The sequence below is a fragment of the Hylobates moloch genome, unplaced genomic scaffold, assembly GCF_009828535.3.
Source record: "Hylobates moloch isolate HMO894 unplaced genomic scaffold, HMol_V3 SCAFFOLD_9, whole genome shotgun sequence".
Taxonomy (NCBI): domain Eukaryota; kingdom Metazoa; phylum Chordata; class Mammalia; order Primates; family Hylobatidae; genus Hylobates; species Hylobates moloch.
Window position 1 is genome coordinate 104,999,689 of NW_026652284.1, and position 19,122 is coordinate 105,018,810.

A 19,122-nucleotide genomic window follows, 5' to 3' on the forward strand; every position below is an offset into this window, starting at 1 on the left:
CAATCTGGGAATCTCTTTCCAGTCCATCTATAGGATCCATCCAAGAATTAAACATTAAAATATAAAAACATTATTATCACAGAGCCTCAAACATGCAATGCCAGATATCTAAGTTCCTTAAAACAGTAGAGAAGCTTTAAAAAAAAGACATATTCTGGGCCAGGCACGGTGGCTCACGCCTGTAATCCCAGCACTATAGGAGGCTGAGGCAGGCAGATCACCTGAGGTCAGGAGTTGGAGACTAGCCTGGCTAACATGGTGAAACCCCATCTCTACTAAAAATACAAAAATTAGTTGGGCGTGGTGGAACATGCCTGTAATCCCAGCTACACGGGAGGCTGAGGCAGGAGAATTGCTTGAATCTGGGGAGGCAGAGGTTGCAGTGAGCCAAGATTGCGCCATTGCACTCCAGCCTGAGAGAGTGAGATTCTGTCTCAAAAAAAAAAAAAAAACCCTATACTGATGGCTATTACAGAAAGATATCAATATGGCTGCCAAGTCAGTTCCAGATACTGCTGAAGTAGAAGAAAATATAAAATGCAATACTATCGGCCCTGCAATGGTTTGCATATTAAGTTCTTCTTTACGGTTGTATTTTCTCAAGTTTCTATAACAGACACACATAAGCTATGGAATAATTTTTTTAAAGGACTTTTAAAAAGATACTGGTTAAGATCCACACCAAGCTGACACACTGGATGCAGAAACCATGGTTCTAATTTCTCTGTCACATTCTCCAAGGGAACGCTGTAAAACCCTGTTGGCATCCTGGAAATGAGGAGAAATATTACCTCCCCTAGGAAAACCTCCTTCACTCCCTGAGTTAATTGCTCACTTTTCTATATTCCCCTAGCACTTTGTTCTACAACTATTACCATACCAAACATATAATTTCTATGTTGAAATTCTTTATTTATACTTTTCATTTTCCCCACTCAATTGTAAGCCCCTCCAGGACAAGGACAGTCATATTGCTTTTTGTGGTCCCATGATAGTGCCTGAAATAAAAGGAGTTTGTTCAATGAATCAGAAGTGTTCTTGCTGCAAATTCATTCAAATATTTAATTAAGCACCTGTGATGAATGAGTATCATTGCACTGAAGGTACCCATCAGGTGGTTCGGAGAAACTTTCATGTGCCTGGGAGCAGTCCCCAACATTTGCCCTACAACCCAAATTTTCCAGTGTCACCACGACAATGAAAAGAACAGGCCTATAGCTGCCGGTACAAGAAGAAGACTCAGAAAGACAAGGCAAAGTAAGAGGCAGGAGAGAGTAGCTGCATTGCAATGAAAAGGAAATCACCCTCCTCCCTTTGAATAGGGGAATTGTCTGTTACTGGTAATGTTGCATGTGTTGCTTTTCTTTTTTTTTTTGAGACAGAGTTTCACTCACTGTTGCCCAGGCTGGAGTGCAGTGGTGCGATCTGGGCTCACTGCAACCTCTGCCTCCTGGATTCAAGCAACTGTCATGCCTCAGCTTCCCAAATAGCTGGAATTACAGGCACATGCCACCATACCCAGCTAATTTTTGTATTTTTAGTAGATATGGGGTTTCACCATGTTGGCCAGGCTGGTCTCAAACTCCTGACCTCAAGTGATCCACCTCGGATCTCTTGCTTTGGCCTCCCAAAGTGCTGGGATTACAGGCATGACCCACCGCGCCCGACCATAATGTTGCATTTCTAAGGACGGTCAGGCATATGGGGGTATTTATTTTCTTTTTATACTTTTCACATGTTATGAATAACCTTTATATGATTCAGTACTTGCCGAAGCCATTAAATTTTTTTCATTGATTTAATAAACATACTTTAAATATCTCCTATGTTCTAGGCACTATGTTTTGGGGGTTCAAACATGAATAAGTCATAGTCTGTAGCTCAACAGGTTTGCGGTCAAATATGAGGGACACATAAATAGATACAACACAATGAGATCCTTATTTTAAAAGGGTTCCTCATTTTATGGAAACTCAGAAAAATGGTCTATCCAATCATCCCTACTGCTTCCCATTCCACGAGGAAACAAGGAAAACCCACGTAAGGAGGAAAACGCAAATTGCAACCAAAGGCACAGGTCAAGGTTCAACAACCAGCACGTCATTAAAGTGATCAAAGAACCCATCAAGCCAACTCGTGCAGAAACGGTGGTTCATTTTCTTCCTTTTTCATTCTTCTTCACTCTTCTTCACATGTGCTTTATTATCTGGAAAACTAGTTGCAACTTCTAATAAGTGGAATCCCACAGAGTTTTAAAAAATGGGAAAATATGAGTCAGCTCAGCTCTGATAACTTAAGCTGCATCTTCTTGTGCAGCCACCCAAAGGGGAGAGCCCACGCGCTGAATGCAGTTAACGCTGGGAGTCAGCCTCCATCTGCTTACCACGTGTGTTGGTGGCCATGTCAGCCACTTTCTGAAAGGCATCCAAGAAGGCAGCTGCTGCTACTACTGTTGTCCTAAAATGCAAACAGATAACAAAAGCATGAGGAATGTCTCTCTCTAGCAAATTCATTACAGCTTAAGGCCTAAAACCTCTCCTAAGGAGTACATGGAACCTTACTCCAGAAATAACTCAACTGAGCATGGACAACCATTGGCTTGCTGAACCTGCTTTTTTCCAAGTACTCCACCCGAATAATATCCAGCTCATTTGGTGCTAATCAATAAACATTAGTAGCCCTTCCCATTCCATTTCACCCGACTGTATAAAACTATTACCAGGGCCAGGCGTGGTGGCTCACGCCTGTATTCCCGGCACTTTGGGAGGCTGAGGTGGGTGGATTACTTGAGATCAGGAGTTCAAGATCAACCTGGCCAAGATGGTGAAACCCCGTGTCTAGTAAAAATACAAAAAATTAGCCAGGCGTAGTGGTGCGCACCTATAATCCCACCTACTCGGGAGGCTGAGGCAGGAGAATCGCTTGAGCCCAGGAGGCAGAGGTTGCAGTGAGCCGAGATCGCGCCACTGCACTCCAGCCTAGGTGACAGAGCAAGACTCTGTCTCCAAAAAAAAAAAAAAAACCTATTACCAGGCAAAATTTTGTACAGGAGGAAAACAGAGGCATTTCTACCTAAAAGACAAAATAAAACATTAAAAAATGTAAGTGGTAGAGGTGAAATTAATTTTGGAGTAGGAAAGCAATATATATATATGCACATCGGTTGGGGGAAGGAATCTGGGAGATAGATCATGTAGCTCAAGCAATTCGTTTTAGGAATAGGAAAACTGAGGCCACAAATACAAGGCCACAAATACAGCCCTAGTTCATACTAGAGCTGGGACAAGTATCCTAGTCTCATGACTCACAGGCTTGGGCTTGACCCACTATAAGACAAGACCATGGCCGTGTGGCTTTTCTCACTAGATCCTAGTTATAATGAAACTACGATACTACTGTTTCAACCTTAGGACACTATTTCAACCAAATCTTCCAAATTCCTACAAGCTGAGAATGGGGAGAAGGTACTATAGTCATTTATGTCCTAGAAATTATTCTGGGTTCTTAATATTTTTTTGGACACCATGGGATGCCTTGAGCCCTCTGTGGTCTACTGGTTCCAAGAGTCATGACCTAAGGCATCATTCAGTGTAGTCAACACTCCAAGCCAGCGCCACAGATTCCACACAAACAAGCCCCAGAACTAGAATTCAAGGAATTTACAATCAAACTTGTAACTAAGTGTTAATTTTCAAGTATTTCTTATATAACTCCAGTCTTTACTGAGCGTTCTTAAGGATGCAAAGTTGCTGAAGGAAGAATAACAATAAGGACTAGAAAGGGAAGATTTCAAAATAGAGAAAAATGAAACCAGCTGTAGTGGCTCATGCCTGTAATCCCAGCACTTTGGAAAGCTGAGGTGGGAGGATCACTTGAGCTCAGGAGTTTGAGACCAGCCTGGGCAACATACTAAGACTCCATTCTCTACAAAAAAAAAAAAAAAAAAATTGTTTTTAAATTAGCTGGGCACGGTGGTGCATGCCTGTAGTCCCAGCTACTCAGAAGGCTGAGACGGGATGATCACTTGAGCCCAGGAGGTCAAGGGTGCAGTGAGCCATGGCTGCACCACTGTACTCCAGCCTAGGTGACAGAGCAATACCCTCTCTCAAAAAGAAAGAGAAAAGAAAGAAAAAGGGAAAGGAATGGCCTTTAAACATCAGCAACAGTAGTTTTGAAACAAAAGGTTCCTGGAAGGTGCTGGAAGTAGTTCCTGGGAAAATCTAGGCAACAGTCCCTTAGAGCCAGACTTCAAAATGAGGCCTGTTATTTTCCAGTACAGCAAGAAAACATTCTGCTCAAAATTTTTAAAAATAATGACATATACGTACACAAAACCACTTTGAGGCATATTTTTTAAAGAGTTGACATCAAACACAAACGCTGGAAAAATTAGCTTTATCAAACATCTTGGGATTTATAAATAGCTCGTTCTGATTTACAATTAATATCTGACACAATGGCTGGATTTATTCCCATCCAACTCAATGCCAATCATCCAAATTTAATGAACCAGCCGAAGAAGTGTCTTGCATATTACATGGTCACCAGGGCTCCACTGAAAATTAGGGTGGTGATCAATTTTGAGGCTTTTAAATGGCAGTCATATTTCACTGTCTGACGTAGTCACAAGACATCTTGGCCCTCTCTGATGGGGCAGAGCAAACTTGTAACCAACAGAAACACAGAGGAGTGATTCAGCTTAAATATACCAAGGCTTCTATGCCTCTTCTGCAATCTAAACTTCATCCTTTCTCTAATATACACAATTAAACCATGTGCATAAGCCCCTATATTGCTCCCAGCCCTGTACTATTAGTTTAACAAAATAAAGAAATGGTCCCTGCCTTCAGGACAAAATATTGTTTAATAATATAAAATGTATCCTGTACCAGTAGGGATAGGTTAAGATTACTTTAAATTTTACTTTATATGTTTAAGACAGCTGATCTGTTCATTACTTTAAGCTTCAAGATCCTCACTGATAAAAGGGGAAGATAACAATTTTCTTAGTCTACCCCGAAAGGCTGCCAGACAGTTAAATGAGGCTGAATCTTAAAAAAGTAGGGGGAAATATATTTAAATGTTTTACTGTATTACTACAGGAGGAGACCTCCCACAGGATGGAGATGAAGCTACCTAAAATAAATGGTAATCATGGCAGACATGGAGGTGGGAGTAGATACAGCTAAATAAGGTGAGGCTGGTGAAGGACTCAGGTGAGGAGCCCTGAATCCTGAGCAGGCGAGGTAGGATCTGATCCAGTAGAAAGTAATTACAAGAGCTTAAGCAGAGCTTAAGCACAGGACTTGACAACTGGGGAAGGTGCAGTATTCCAAGTTCACTGTCCATCTGAGGCTCCAGTTCATGGATGGAAATCCCAGGCCCCAAAAAAAGCTGAAGGAATGAAATAAAAAAGACCCACCCTTCCCGAGCTCTTTAGTCTATAGGGCACCATGGACCCTCCAGTCCTATGGCTAACACTCTGGGCAGTGACCCCTGGTGTCCACAGGCAAAGGCCCGAGAGCATCACATCATCCCTCTCCCACCTCTCTGTCCGTCCACATAGCTCCTGCCCTGCTCTCTGAACCATCTTCCTCCATCCAAACCAACCAATGTCATCCCCTACATGCCATGAACCAGGACCATCAAAATAATTTCTTTTTAAAATGTCCTATCCTTCATGAAGCACCCACTAAGTGAAATTGTATCCCTTCACCACAATGATTTAAAAGGGTAGAGCTTTAACAAGATGCCAGCGTATTTTCTATTTCATATCACATGATATATGAACAAGCACGAGACTAGGCAATCACGGCCCCTTAGAGCTCAGCACTGGATCTTGTTTAGGCAGCTTTACAGAGGCATAATTTACATACCATAAAATACACCCTTTTTCAGGGTATGAGTCCATGATTTTTAGTAAATTTGGAGTTGTACAATCATCACCACAATCCAATTTTAGAACATTTCCACCACCCCAAAAGATGTCTTACCCACTTCTCACTCTCCTTTTTCACCCTATCCCCAAGCAACCAATGATCAACGTCTCTCTAAAGATATGCTTTTGCTAGATAGTTCATGTAAATGGAATTATACAATAGTCAACACAAGGTTTTATTTTATTTTATTATTTTCTTTTGAGGCGGACTCTTGCTCTTGTCACCCAGGCTAGAGTGCAAAGGCACAATCTCAGCTCACTGCAACCTCCGCCTCCTGGATTCAAGTGATTCTCCTGCCTCAGCCTCCCAAGTAGCTGGGATTACAGGCACCCGTCACCATGCCCAGCTAATTTTTGTATTTTTAGTAGAGATGGGATTTCGCCATGTTGGCCAGACTGGTCTCGAACTCCTGACCTTGTGATCTGCCCGCCTGGGCCTCCCAAAGTACTGGGATTACAGGCGTAAGCCACCACACCTGGCCAACACAAGGTTTTAAACTCTATATGTGGAGAGGCAGTAAGCAGAATGGAGGAGAACATGGACTCTAGAGCCAGAGAGCCTAAGTTCAAATCCTTGCTCTGCCATTTAGTAGTGATGTGACTATGGGTAAGTTATTTAACTTTGCTGTGCCTCAGTTTCCTCATCAGTAAAATGGGGATAATAATGGTATGTACCTCATAGGGTTATGAGATTTAAACAAGTTAACAAATGCCTGGCACATAGCAAGCAATACATAAATGTTACCCGTTGCTACCTTACATATAGTACCTACCTCATTTGACTCTCAAAATTCCTATGGAAGGAGGCAAAGCAGACATGAATGAGTCACATTTTACATATGGGAATCAGGGCCCAGGATATATGGCTACAGGTGATCACGCTCCAATCAGAACCCAGCACAGGCTTCCCTATCTGTAGCACTTCCTGAATCAACCCTAATCAATCTGCATTTTGGTCTGTCCCACCCCATCCTTGTCTGAGGATGTTGCCCTTTTCCTGTAGAACACGTGTTTCTACTTACCGAAGCTGGGACTGAAGCTTTCCTGCTTTGTTTATGAAATCTTCCCAAACTGGATAGCTCCCCTGCAACAAATCAAAGACATCAGTAAGTCACACTGCGATAGACATCTGATTACTACATTAACAGAACACCCAATTCCAATCACGCAGGGAACAATCTGTGTATGTTCTCTTCCTTTGCAGGTCTGCGATACGTTTCCTGGATTCTGTACACATGTTTTGGCTCAGGAATCAGTTTGGAATGTGCTCAGTTCCTATAATCTTGTAAATACTACAAACATCAACTGAACAAGTTTGGCAGAATCTAACACACACACTTTTGAGTTGGTAGACGGTGGGTCCAAATTTAAGGTGTACAGAACATTTAAAGCTCCACCCTGAACCACTTGTTCATGAACCATGGCCCTGGCTGTTCTCCCCTTGCCCCAAACAACACAAAGGAGGGAACCAGAGTGGTTGGGGCTCTTCCCCAGGACAGGTGGTTACAGAAAGCATTAATTAGACTATCAGAATCTCAAGATTGAAAAATTACCTAATGCAGCAGCTCAGCTGATGGCTTAAGCCCAACACCTAGGGACAGTATAGCAACAGGTGGTTCCCCAACACACTTCAGCTAACAGGGAACTCATCATCTTCCCAGCCTATTATCAGTCACCCTGTCCTTGATGTTCATGCAGTTCTAGTTCTAACCTCTGGGAGCCCTCAGTTAAGATCAGTAATCCTGCTTCCACATGGAAGTCTTTTCAAAATCCAGTTTCACATCCAACCCCACTTCTCCCCGGGACCCTGCTTCACACCCTGACTGCATCCCAGAGACACTCGCCATGTCTCTCTACTCTTCCTCTAAGTGTGGTGCACAGACACAAACTCAAATCTGCAGGTGCAAGTCTGACAGGGCAAAGCAGGCAGGGACCGACGTCTCCCTTCCTACACATGTTACATTTATATTAAGATCACACAGCCCACCAACCAAGAGGTGACTCAAAATCAACCCAGAAAGGGGAAAACAATGGGCTGAGAAGTGGTATTTGGCACTGATCATTTAAGTACAGAACTAAGGGCCAGGCACCATGACTCACAGCTGTAATTCCAGCACTTTGGGAGGCCAAGGTGGGTGGACCGCTTGAGGCCAGTAGATCGAGATCAGCCTGGCCAACGTGGTGAATCCCTGTCTCCACTAAAAATACAAAAATTAGCCAGGCATGGTGGCACATGCTTGTAGTCCCAGCTACTCAGGAGGCTGAGGCATGAGAATCACTTGAGCCTGGGAGACAGAGGTTATGGTGAGCTGAGATCGCACCACTGCACTCCAGCCTGGGCAACAGAGCAAGACTCTGTCTCAAAAAATAAAATAATATAAAATAAAATAAAACAAAACTAAGACTAAACACCTGGGGATTATTTTTGCAGAATAGAGTGTAAATGTTATGAACCTTGACAAGGTAAAAACAACATATGCTACCTCTTGATTTTCTTATTCAGGAAAGGAGGAAGAAATTATAATGAGGTTAATCAACTCATCTTTCATTACAGAAGCCCAATTAAAACTGTCTAAAACTGCAACCCAGCTAAAACATAATAGTTTTACCTTCCTAATGGTATTAATCATCATTTTTTCTTACCCTTAGAGCAGGTTCTCAGCCTCAACACTACGGGCATTTGGGGCCAGATAATTCTTTGTTGTGGGGGGCTGTCCTGCACATTTAAGATGTTTAGCAGTATCCCTATCTTCCATTCATTAGATGCCAGCGTTCCCCCACCGCCTATTTGGGACAACCAAAAATGGGACAGTGCCAGATGGTCCCTAGGGAACAAAATCACGCCCAGTCAAGAACCACTGCCTTAAAGGCACATCTGAGAAATCAATTTAAAGAAAGTGGTGAAGAAACAAGTACAGTATTACTTCACTTCAGTTTCATTTTCTTCTGTTAAAGGAAAGTACAATTAAGTATGTTTTTTCAAAAGATCATGCATAGCACTCATTATAACAAGGAACACCTTGTTATATATAGAATTGCCTATTTACATACTTCCCTAGCTGTCAATTCTGTCTGAAAATATACATAGAGATATCTGGAAAATTGTCTACAAAATATTAATACGGGTTACTTCTGGGAGTAAAAATCTGGACCAATGTGTTGCTTTCTCCTTTGTACTTTCCTTTATGGCTGGAGCGTTGTGAGTTTTCTTTATAAGGATCATATATCATTTTAATGAAAACAATAAAGTCATTACATTTTTTAAAACTTGAGATCAAATTAGAGGTTCTGGCAACAACAGCACCATGAATTTACAATCCACCCAAACTCTAAAGTCTGTTTCACACATGCTGCTAGATCACATCCATCAGTTCTGCCTTCATGCATTTGAGACCTGCTTGGTCCAAACGCAGGTTTCTGGATTTATTCCTCTAAGTGGCAATTTGCCCCATGGGAAACTAAGCAACAGCCAGGCAAGAATCGTGTCTGGCTGGCTCCTGGCAGAGGCCCTTTGGCAGCTACACCTGAGCTACTGTCAACCAACACCTGTGTGAGGGTCTTGTCACCACATGACCTCCATCCCAAGTGTGTGCCCTGGGGGTTACTTCCACCCAAGAGCAGAACTGTATAGTAACTTATGTCAAATGAAAACTTGAGAGAGCTCACGCTATCATTCAAGGCCCATCGAGACATAGTGGGGACTCCAATTATGACACCCAACATACATACCATTGTTTTAATCCAGTCCAGATAAGAACACCCCTTGTACACCTATATCCAATTAAAGAGATAAGGGCCAAGATCAGAGTTCTCAGGATTTCCACTGGAGATCTCTGTCCAGAGGGACAGCAGTTGGCACCTCTAAGAACCCAAAGGCTCAACCAACCAATAGCAGCCTCATCTGACCATTCATTCTCCTTCTGAGCCACAAGACATGATGAAAAGCTTTCTGAGAAATCTGAGCACATTCAGAAGAAACATTGCTCACCTACTTCTAGGCAAAGGTGCCACCATCTCTAGGCTACACAAGGAAGAAGGACCAGAGAGCCAGACCCTCCTCTCCCAAACACCAACCACTACCATCCAGGGAGCCCTGGAGAAATATTATTAAGATGATCAAAGTATTTCTTAAGAAAAAGGTGGGCCAGGGCAGTGGCTCACACCTGTAATCCTAGCACTTTGGGAAGCCGAGGCAGGAGGATCACTTGAGCCCAGGAGTTCGAGACCAGCCCGGACAACATGATGAGCTCCCATCTCTACCAAAAATACAAAAAAAAAAAAAAAAACGAAAAAAACCAGGCCAGGCACAGTGGCTCACGCCTGTAATCCCAGCATTTTAGGAGGCTGAGGCAGGTGGATCAAGAGGTCAGGAGTTCAAGACCAGCTTGGCCAAGATGGTGAAACCCATCTCTACTAAAAATACAGAAATTAGCTGAGCGTGGTAGCGGGCACCTATAATCCCAGCTACTCAGGAGGCTGAGGCAGAGAATTGCTTGAACCCGGGAAGCAGAGGTTGCAGTGAGCCAAGATCGCGCCACTGCACTCCAGCCTGGGCAAAAGAGCAAGACTCCATCTCAAAAGAAAAAATAAAAACCTAGCTGGATGCTGTGGCACATGCCTGTAGTCCCAGCTACTCAGGAGGCTGAGGTGGGAGAATCACTTGAGCCCGGGAGATCGAGGCTGCAGTGAGCTGTGATTGTGCCACTGCACTCCAGACTGGGCAACAGAGCAAGACCCTGCTCAAAGAAAAAAAGCCAAAGGAAAAGGTAAGGCATGTTCATTGAGAACGTGCAGAACTGGCCAGTGGCCTGGGCAGGGAGCACTGGGTCCTGAGGTCTAGTCACAGCCCTGCCAGTCATGGGACCAGGGGAAATCATTTCACTTCTCAGGGATCATTCCCTTATAATGATGATAACCAAAACAAATAATTCCATCACCATTACCAACACCACCAATTACCAAACATTGAAAGAATGAAGGAGATGAATAAAGATTGCAAGTACAGAAGCCCAATCTCTTGGATTGAACCTTAGCTCTCCCATTTGCTATGCGACATTGGGCAAGTCATTTGACCTCTGCATGGGTTTAAGTCACGTCTTCACAGGGCTGGGAGGAGGAACGAAGGAGGTCATATACAGAAAGTGCTTGGTGCAGTGCCCAGCACACCGGAAGTGTTCAACAAACATTTGATGTGAGGGATCCAAGTGGCCACAGGCTCTTTCCTTTAGGATGTGTGGGGGACAGACTGTAAAGTCTAAGTCAGACTGTCCATCCAGACTGGAACCCCCCTTTTGGAGTCCCCGGTGTGGAACCAGCCAACGTGGGAAGCATCTGCATTTCCCTATTAGTGAACCAGGGTTAGGCAGAAACAGACCAAGGCAAAGGCAGCTGGGTGTTCAGTGCCAGACGATTTCTCTGCTGCTTCTAAGCAAATGGTAGGGTGGAGTACTCAACCCCGAGACGAGTGTGCCTGAAAAAGACGACTGCTCAAACCACTGGAGAAACTTCTTATCTGCCCCCACTTGGAGCCTCATTTCAGTCTTTACCAAATTAGCAACAAAAGGAGGGGTCCCCTTTCTAGTCAAGGGGTACAGCTAACAGCTCCCCACCTACGAACATCCACCCAGCCAGAAGGTTGCCCAAAGTAGCTTGTTGCTGACTTAATACTTGACAGTCTATCAAAGAGAGTCAGGCCCACCTGTTTTAGGCAATATATAATTTAATAGATTCTAAAAAAAGAAAAAAATCAACTTCTAAGAACAGAAGACAAAAACCTCCTTGTTGAGAAATGAAAAAAAAAAAAGTGAGTAAATGTCATTAAAATTTAAACGCAAGGTGATATTGGGTTGTTCCAGATATTTTTGTAAGTTTCTTTCAAGGAAAAAAGAAGTTTCTACCCACCTGAGAGCAGTTTTACTATAATAATTCAGCTTAGAGGAAGTAAGAAAGGAGGAAGAAGGTTAACTGTAGAAAGATTGAAAGGCAGCAGAGAAAAAGTCCTGCCTTTTGGACAGCAAGACTACATAAAGGAGACCATACTCAAGTTTCAAAAGAAACCTGCAACCCGAGACACCAGAAGCTCTTAGAGCCCTTTAAGAAGCAATTCCCTGACTGTCCTTGGTTTTTGCATCTGCATCCACCGACCAAGAAGTCCCCAGAAAGTTCATTCCTGAGGTTGCTGGCTGAGCTCTGTCCCCATTTGAGGAAATCCCTCGGAATGCACTCCCAGAGCCGTGAAAACGATTCAACACAGACCCCACTGTGGATTTCACCCGAGAACACATAAAGGCTTCACAACATTCCAGACAGACCCAAATCAAAGAAAACAAAACTCCCGCCGCGCCCCGGCTTCTGCCAAGTCCAAAGTCACGAGGCAAAATGAGAAGACGCTCTTCCTCCAGGAGCCCCCTGAATTTCTTCAGAGAGGAGAGCAGGGAGTTTCTGGAGCCCTTGGCAGTGCGTTGGTTGAAAATACAACTCAGATTACACTAGGTTCTAAGAAAGGAAAAGGTCCCTATTAAAGAAATGGGAAGAGAAAGCCAGTTTGTTTACAAGCGTATAAAGAGGACTCCCTCCATCAAACTGCATGGCAGTCTCACTTCCTTGGGTGAGAGATGGGGCTTCCCTGAATATGTGATCTCACCCACACTCCCCACACACACCACACCCTGCGGCTGCTTCTCTTCAAACCTCCAGGGGGATTCAGCAATCTTGAAAACTCCTATTCGGCCGTCACTACCCAGCTGTGACACTTCTTCTGGAACATTCTCTGACACACCCCCTTCCCACCCACCCTCTGGGTTAGCCGCGCCTACTCCCCACCTTATCACATCATACAGTTTGCTGTCTATAAGCCTGAGGGCTTCCCCTCTGGACTGTGGGACAAGGACAGAGAAATGAAGGGAGGAAGGGAAAGTACTTCTGGTAGGGGGTGCAGTTGACACAAAAGGAGGCAGGGAACACTGACCAGCTCTCTCCAAGGGACACTGGAGTGGCACATTTACGTTGGCCACTCCTCCAGGCAGGACATGGGTGAAGTGGCCCAGGTGGGCAAGGGCAGCCTTCCAGGGCAAGACCCAGGGTGGGGCCTTGGGACAGCCGAGGAAGACCAGGGTGGCCTCCATTCAGACAGTGAGTGACATAAATTCCAGACCAGACAGGTGATGGGAGAACCTGGCTAATGGTCACATACCTGGCATCACTCTGGTTCCTGGGAGAGAGGAAAATAATGAAGTCATTTTCTTAGTGTTTAGGAAACAGGCCTCCTAAATCTCCTTCAACTGAAGAGTCTGGTGGCCACCTAAACAAATCCACAAGTCGGTCTCCTCACCCCACCCTCAAAGTGGAGCTTGGGAGACACCGCCGAGTGCCTCTCCTCATCTTCCTCCTCTTCCTCCACTTTCCCTAGAGCCAGGACCCTCGGCAGGCCATTTGCCTAACACAAGCAAGGCACGGCAGTCGGCCAACAGCCATTCTGGCTTAGGGTGGTTTGGCTTTGTTTTGTTTTGTATTAAACAGAGGCCCAGGATGGCACCCCACACATGGTGCAGAGAATAACTGTGTGTAACTCATCAGCACGGCTGGTGACTGGTGCTCCATAAATAATGCAGCAACTGCCTCTCCCAGCCCAGCCCCACTGGGACAGCTGAGGGAATTCGACACCACGCGCGGCCACACAAGGAACAGAGGGGCCGGAACTGCCAGAGAAAGGGCAACTTGGGAGGAGCCACAGAGCTGGGGAAGACTCACATGAGGAGGAGGAATTCAGTTCAGGGCAGAATCAAGTAGAAACCAGGAGGGCAGAGGCTCTAGAGAGTGGGGTGCCAGCTCAAAGGCCTTTGTTCTGCCCAAAAGGTGCCAGACAGAGGCTGGCTCACCAGTGGATCTGGCTGAGAAATCAAGCCGTGGGGTATATGACCAGCCAGGTAACTTCCCAAGTATCTCTGTTCACCTTGACAAGCATCACTGTCATCACCACCATCATGAAGCATCACCACTTTCTAAAGAGTTGCCAGGCGCCAGGTATATATATTGGCCCTTCCGAAGCTGTAATTTACATATCCATCATCTGGGGAGCTTGCACACAGGCAGGTTCTGATTTGCTTGGTCGAGGTGGGGCCGTTTAATCTGAGGTGCTGCTGCTCCTGATCCACAGACCACTCTCTAAGGAACCCAGCTTGACCCTGCATTCTCACTGCATGCTCACAGCAGCCCAGGCAGGCAGGTGCTGCTGTTATTTTAGAGCTGAGGAAACTGATGCCCAGAGAGGTTGAAGCAGAGAGCTCCAGGTTGCAACTGGATGCCAGATCTGACTTGGCAGCCCAAGTGTTCCCTGATTCTGGGAAGTGCAAGTAACCACATGAACAGAGCCAGCCTCCAGCCCAGCCCAGCCCCAGGGCTGCAAAGAGTGGCTTAGACAGCAGGTTGGGTCGCGCTTTGTATGAGCCCAGACAAGGTAGAGCAGAAGAGGACAAGGGTGCCCTGCACACATGGCACCTGATTACAACTGCAGATGGCCCAGAGGGATTGTAATACCACCCTAGAAATGGTCAGGACCCCCAACCACACGAAAAAGAAAGCACGAGGCTGGGTGCAGTGCCTCACTCCTGTAATCCTAGCACTTTGGAAGGCTGAGGCAGATGGATCACCTGAGCTCAGGAGTTCGAGACCAGCCTGGGGAACATGGCAAAACCCTGTCTCTACTAAAAATACAAAAAATTAGTGCAGCATGGTGGCACACGTCTGTAATCCCAGTTACTCAGGAGGCTAAGGCATGAAAATCGCTAAAGCCCAGGAGGCAGAGGTTACAATGAGCCGAGATCACACCACTGCACTCCAGCACTCCAGCCTAGGTGACAGAGCGAGACTGTCTCAGAAAAAAAAAAAAAAGGAAGAAAACATGAAATACACAACAAAGAGAAATGTCTTGTGTAGAAAAATGCCTGGTAGAAACACACCGAGAGGTTCACAGCCATTGGCACTTGTGGTATGATTATGTATAATTTTATCTCCTCTTGGTTTTCTGTGAACACACAAACTGATCTTCTACCAGGAGATCAGTAGAGTCGATCTGGGAGGGGCTCTTAAATCTCCAGCTGCTATAGCCACCCCTGCTGCCATGACCCCTTCCCAGGTCTGTGAAGACCTCAGCAGGGCAAGTGTGAGGAACATGGCCAACAGCATCCTTCCTCTTCTTCCACTGGGTATACCCCGGATGAGCTCAGCCTTCAGGTTACCCTGAAGCTGCTTTACGCAGCTTCCAGAGGAGGCTGGCACCTTCTGACCTATGATGGAGTGGCTCTGGCCTCCCTGCTTCTTCAAGCATGAGGCAGGAATCCACTCAGCTTCCAGAAGTGGGCATGTGGGATGACAGACAGGGCCTGTGAATGCCTGTCATAGCTTTGTCCCCAAAACCACCCTTCCCCACCCAATCCTGCAAGATGAAGGGCTCCTAAGATCCTCAGATGAAAGGCACTGGGTAAGCCCATCCATCATAAATACCATTCCTGGGCTTTTATTCTCTGATTGGGGGTTGCCTAATCCACTAATTATCCCTGTCCATCAAGCGGATGACAGCCTTGGGGATAATCAATGGTTGCTTCCTCGCCCGCCCACCCTCACCCACTTGCCCAAGCACACCAGCAATAAATATGCCTATGAAAAGGAAGACTGAACCACAAAAGGTGCTCCCTCTGTCCATCCATCCATCTCCCCTTGCAAACTGCTCCATTTGTAACCATTAACACCCTAACCAAACAAATCAAGGATATCAAGCTTTTCCTCCTCCCACATTACTAGGTTGGATGCCCAGGCTGTTTTCAGACATCTGGGTGTCTCCACTTAAAATAAAAAGAACCAAACAAAGATGTCAACCATATCTTCCAAGTCATTTTATTTCTTAAGTTCTCCACCAGGAAGTATTCCTTTCTCTATCCTGAGCTGTCCAACAGAGGAGCCCCACATGAGGTTAAAGTATGATTAAATAAAATTTAAAATTCAGTTGTTCAGCCCACTAGCCATATCTCAAGTGCTCTGCAGTGGCTAGTGGCTACCGTACTGGACAGCACGGACACTGAACATCTCCACCACTGCAGAAAGTTCTATTGGACAGCAATGGCCACCCCATGACAACGGCACCCCTAAGGGTGTCACTACCTTACGGTGCTCTACAACCACAGCTAGGTTTTTGGTTCCATTTTTTAACCATTGTAAAATGTATGTATGTGTTCCACGCTCCACATTTCCTGAAAAATAGAATCCCTCTCCTTTTTCATCCTCTCAATTCAACTCATTCCCCAATTTTGGGTTGGTTTGTTTTGAGACAGAATCTCGCTGTCACTCAGGCTGGAGGTGCAGTGGTGTGATCTCGGCTCACTACAACCTCCGACTATGGGGTTCAAGAGATTCTCCTGCCTCAGCCTCCCAAGTAGCTGGGATTATAGGCGTGCACCACCACATCTGGCTAATTTTTGTATTTTTAGTAGAGACAGGGTTTTGCCATGTTGGCCAGGCTTGTTTCGAACTCCTGACCTCAGACGATCTGCCCGCCTCAGCCTCCCAAAGAGCTGGGATTACAGGCATGAGCCACTGCACCCAGCCTGTTTTCTTGTTTTGAGACAGGGTCTCACTTTGTCACCAAGGCTGGAGTTCAGTGGCACAATATCAGCTCACTGCAGCCTCAACTTCCCAGGCCCCTCACTGCAGCCTTGACTTCCCAGGCCCAAGCGATCCTCCTGCCTCAGTCCCCCAAGTAGCTGGGACAACAGGGAAACACTACCATATCCAACTAATTTTTGTATTTTTAGTAGAGATGGGTTTTGCCACATTGCCCAGGCTGGTCTCCAACTCCTGGATTCAAGCGATCTGCCTGCCTTGGCCTCCCAGCATGCTGGGATTACAAGCAAGAGCCATGGTCATTACTGCCATGACATTTCCTTTATTATTTCAGATAGTTCCTCCCATCAAAAGAGAGAGGAAGAGGTTTATGGTTAGTCACTGCTGCATCACCAGCCACCTGACATTTGTATGGCCAAGTTTTCAAAGGCGAAAACCTGCCATATGGGAATCCAAACTGACGTCATGATGAGCACTGAAGGCACCGCCTCACGTGTATGCTGTATTCGAGAGTACAGAGGTCTTTCAAAACACCACTGAAAGGGTGGCTAGTAGAACAGGCATTTAACACTTCCCTACTAACCATAGGAAAATCGGGCACAGAAAGAGTAAGTAATTTGCCCAAAGTCAGGGAAGGGTTTGCCCTCATGCCCAGTTAACTGCATTAACCATTATTTGCTCCTAAGCAATGGTTAATTGCTCCTAAATTTGCTCAGTTGTTTTTGTTTTTGTTTTGAGATGGAGTCTTGCTATGTCGCCCAGGCTGCAGTGCAGTGGTGCTGTCTTGGCTCACTGCAACCTCCGCCTCCCGGGTTCAAGTGATCCTCCTGCCCCAGCCTCTGCGTAGCTGGAACTACAGGAGTGTGCCATCATGTTCAGCTAATTTTTTGTATTTTTAGTAGAGACAGGGTTTCACCATGTTGGACAGGCTGGTCTTGAACTCCTGACCTCAAGTGATCCACCTGCCTCGGCCTCTCAAAGTACTGGGATTGATTACAGGCATGAGCCACCACTCCCAGCCTGCCCAGTTCTTTTTAAAATAAAATTATATAATGGGTTCACCTAAGACTGACTGATTCTCCACATCTGGAAACCTGGGAACTCAGTATTTAACCACCTAATACAGGGGCTGGCTGCTTTTACCTAGTATTTGTATACCTTTAATCCTCCCCAGAATAATACATATCTATCCTCTAACCTTTGTCCTCCTATCCAGAGGCCAAAGCTATTGCTTCATGTGTTTATTCCTGTCTATAAATGTCCACATTAGATATTGAACCTGAGCAAAACACCTAGTGGCTTGCACACCCTATGAAATGTTAGACCTTCTAAGTGTGACTTCATGTTGGTCCATTTACACTCACCCATTTCTTTTCCCTGGAAGTGTTCACTCTGACCTGCCTCTACCCAACTCCAAAACTGCTTCTGCATTTTAGGGATTAGTTCCTCTTGGGGCCAATCTCTCCAATACCCTGAACAGACACACAAACACCCTCTACCCTAGAGAGGATTACGTTTGAGGTTTTGCTCCCCTAAATACACACATACCTGTGTATTCATTCTATATTCCTTTTTGTTCTTTCTTTTCTTTTTCTCTTTTTTTTGTTTTTTCTTTTTTTTTTTTATTTTTGTTGTTGTTTAATTTGTTTTCTTTTCCTTACTTTTTTTTTGTCCATATTCCCTTTTAAACTGAGACCTCTCCCCAGCCAAGGGCAGCGTGATGAACTTGTCACATCTACCCTGGGGCAGGCACTGGCCTTGCTGCACTGGAAACACTTAGTGTGCTCTGCCGTCTTCCACGAAGCAGATTTCCCCTTTGGAACAGAGACAGATAGCACCTCCTCTGTGACCTCAACTCCCACCCCAGGCTGCTAGGAACAATGCCCTGGTAGCCAGTAAAGAGTCAAAGGCCACCAGTGTCACAGTGATAACTGTGTTTATCATTTCTATAGCCATTTTTTTTTTAACTGTCTTTCCATTGAATGTAATTTTTCCTGCCTGGAAAGAGGGTGCTGAGGTGTAGCCATATTCCAGAACCTGAAAGGCCTTGTGTGGCCTGGTGGTTAAGAGCATGACTCTAGATTCAGCCTGCCAACTCCAGATGTGCTCACTGGGTGACCCTGGGCAAGTGATTTAATCACCTGGTGCTGCCCTGTCTTCATCTGTAAAGGATGCTGATGGCAGTCCCTGCCTCAAATGATGGTTATAGGATGATGGGGAAAAAGACAAGTGTTTAGAAGGGTGACTAGCAAGTAGAACTCAACTCCGCTTTGATGACTCAACGTACAATGCCAGTCACCCTGACTGGGCCACGAATGGGGACCTACTATGCGCAGGCACTGAGTGAGGGGTGGGCCATAGAGAGAGACCAAAGCGTTGAGGAACTCAGTCTAGCAGTAAAGCTGATGTGGAACTGCAGATCCCAAAGCCACAAGGGCAGCATACTTGAGATATTAAAGTGCTGGACAGTACAGTTCCCAGAGGGCGGCAATGCTTCACCTCGGTCTCAAAGGATAAACAGGAATTTTCTTGGCAAAGAGAAACGAAACAAAGAGGGAGGAAGCATTCCC

General features: G+C 45.4%; 1 protein-coding gene across 6 annotated transcripts in view; it reads right to left on the reverse strand.

Annotated features, from left to right (window-relative positions):
* Window positions 1-19,122, reverse strand: part of MTSS1 (MTSS I-BAR domain containing 1) — a 180,549-nt gene that overhangs the window by 148,807 nt on the left and 12,620 nt on the right. For all 6 annotated transcript variants that reach the window (XM_058443919.1, XM_058443920.1, XM_032760387.1 and 3 more), the window contains exons 2-3: window positions 6,961-7,022; window positions 2,384-2,457 (exon numbers count right to left, since the gene is read on the reverse strand). In XM_058443919.1, coding sequence (XP_058299902.1) covers window positions 2,384-2,457; window positions 6,961-7,022 — 136 coding nt within the window. The remainder of the gene's footprint in view (window positions 1-2,383; window positions 2,458-6,960; window positions 7,023-19,122) is intronic.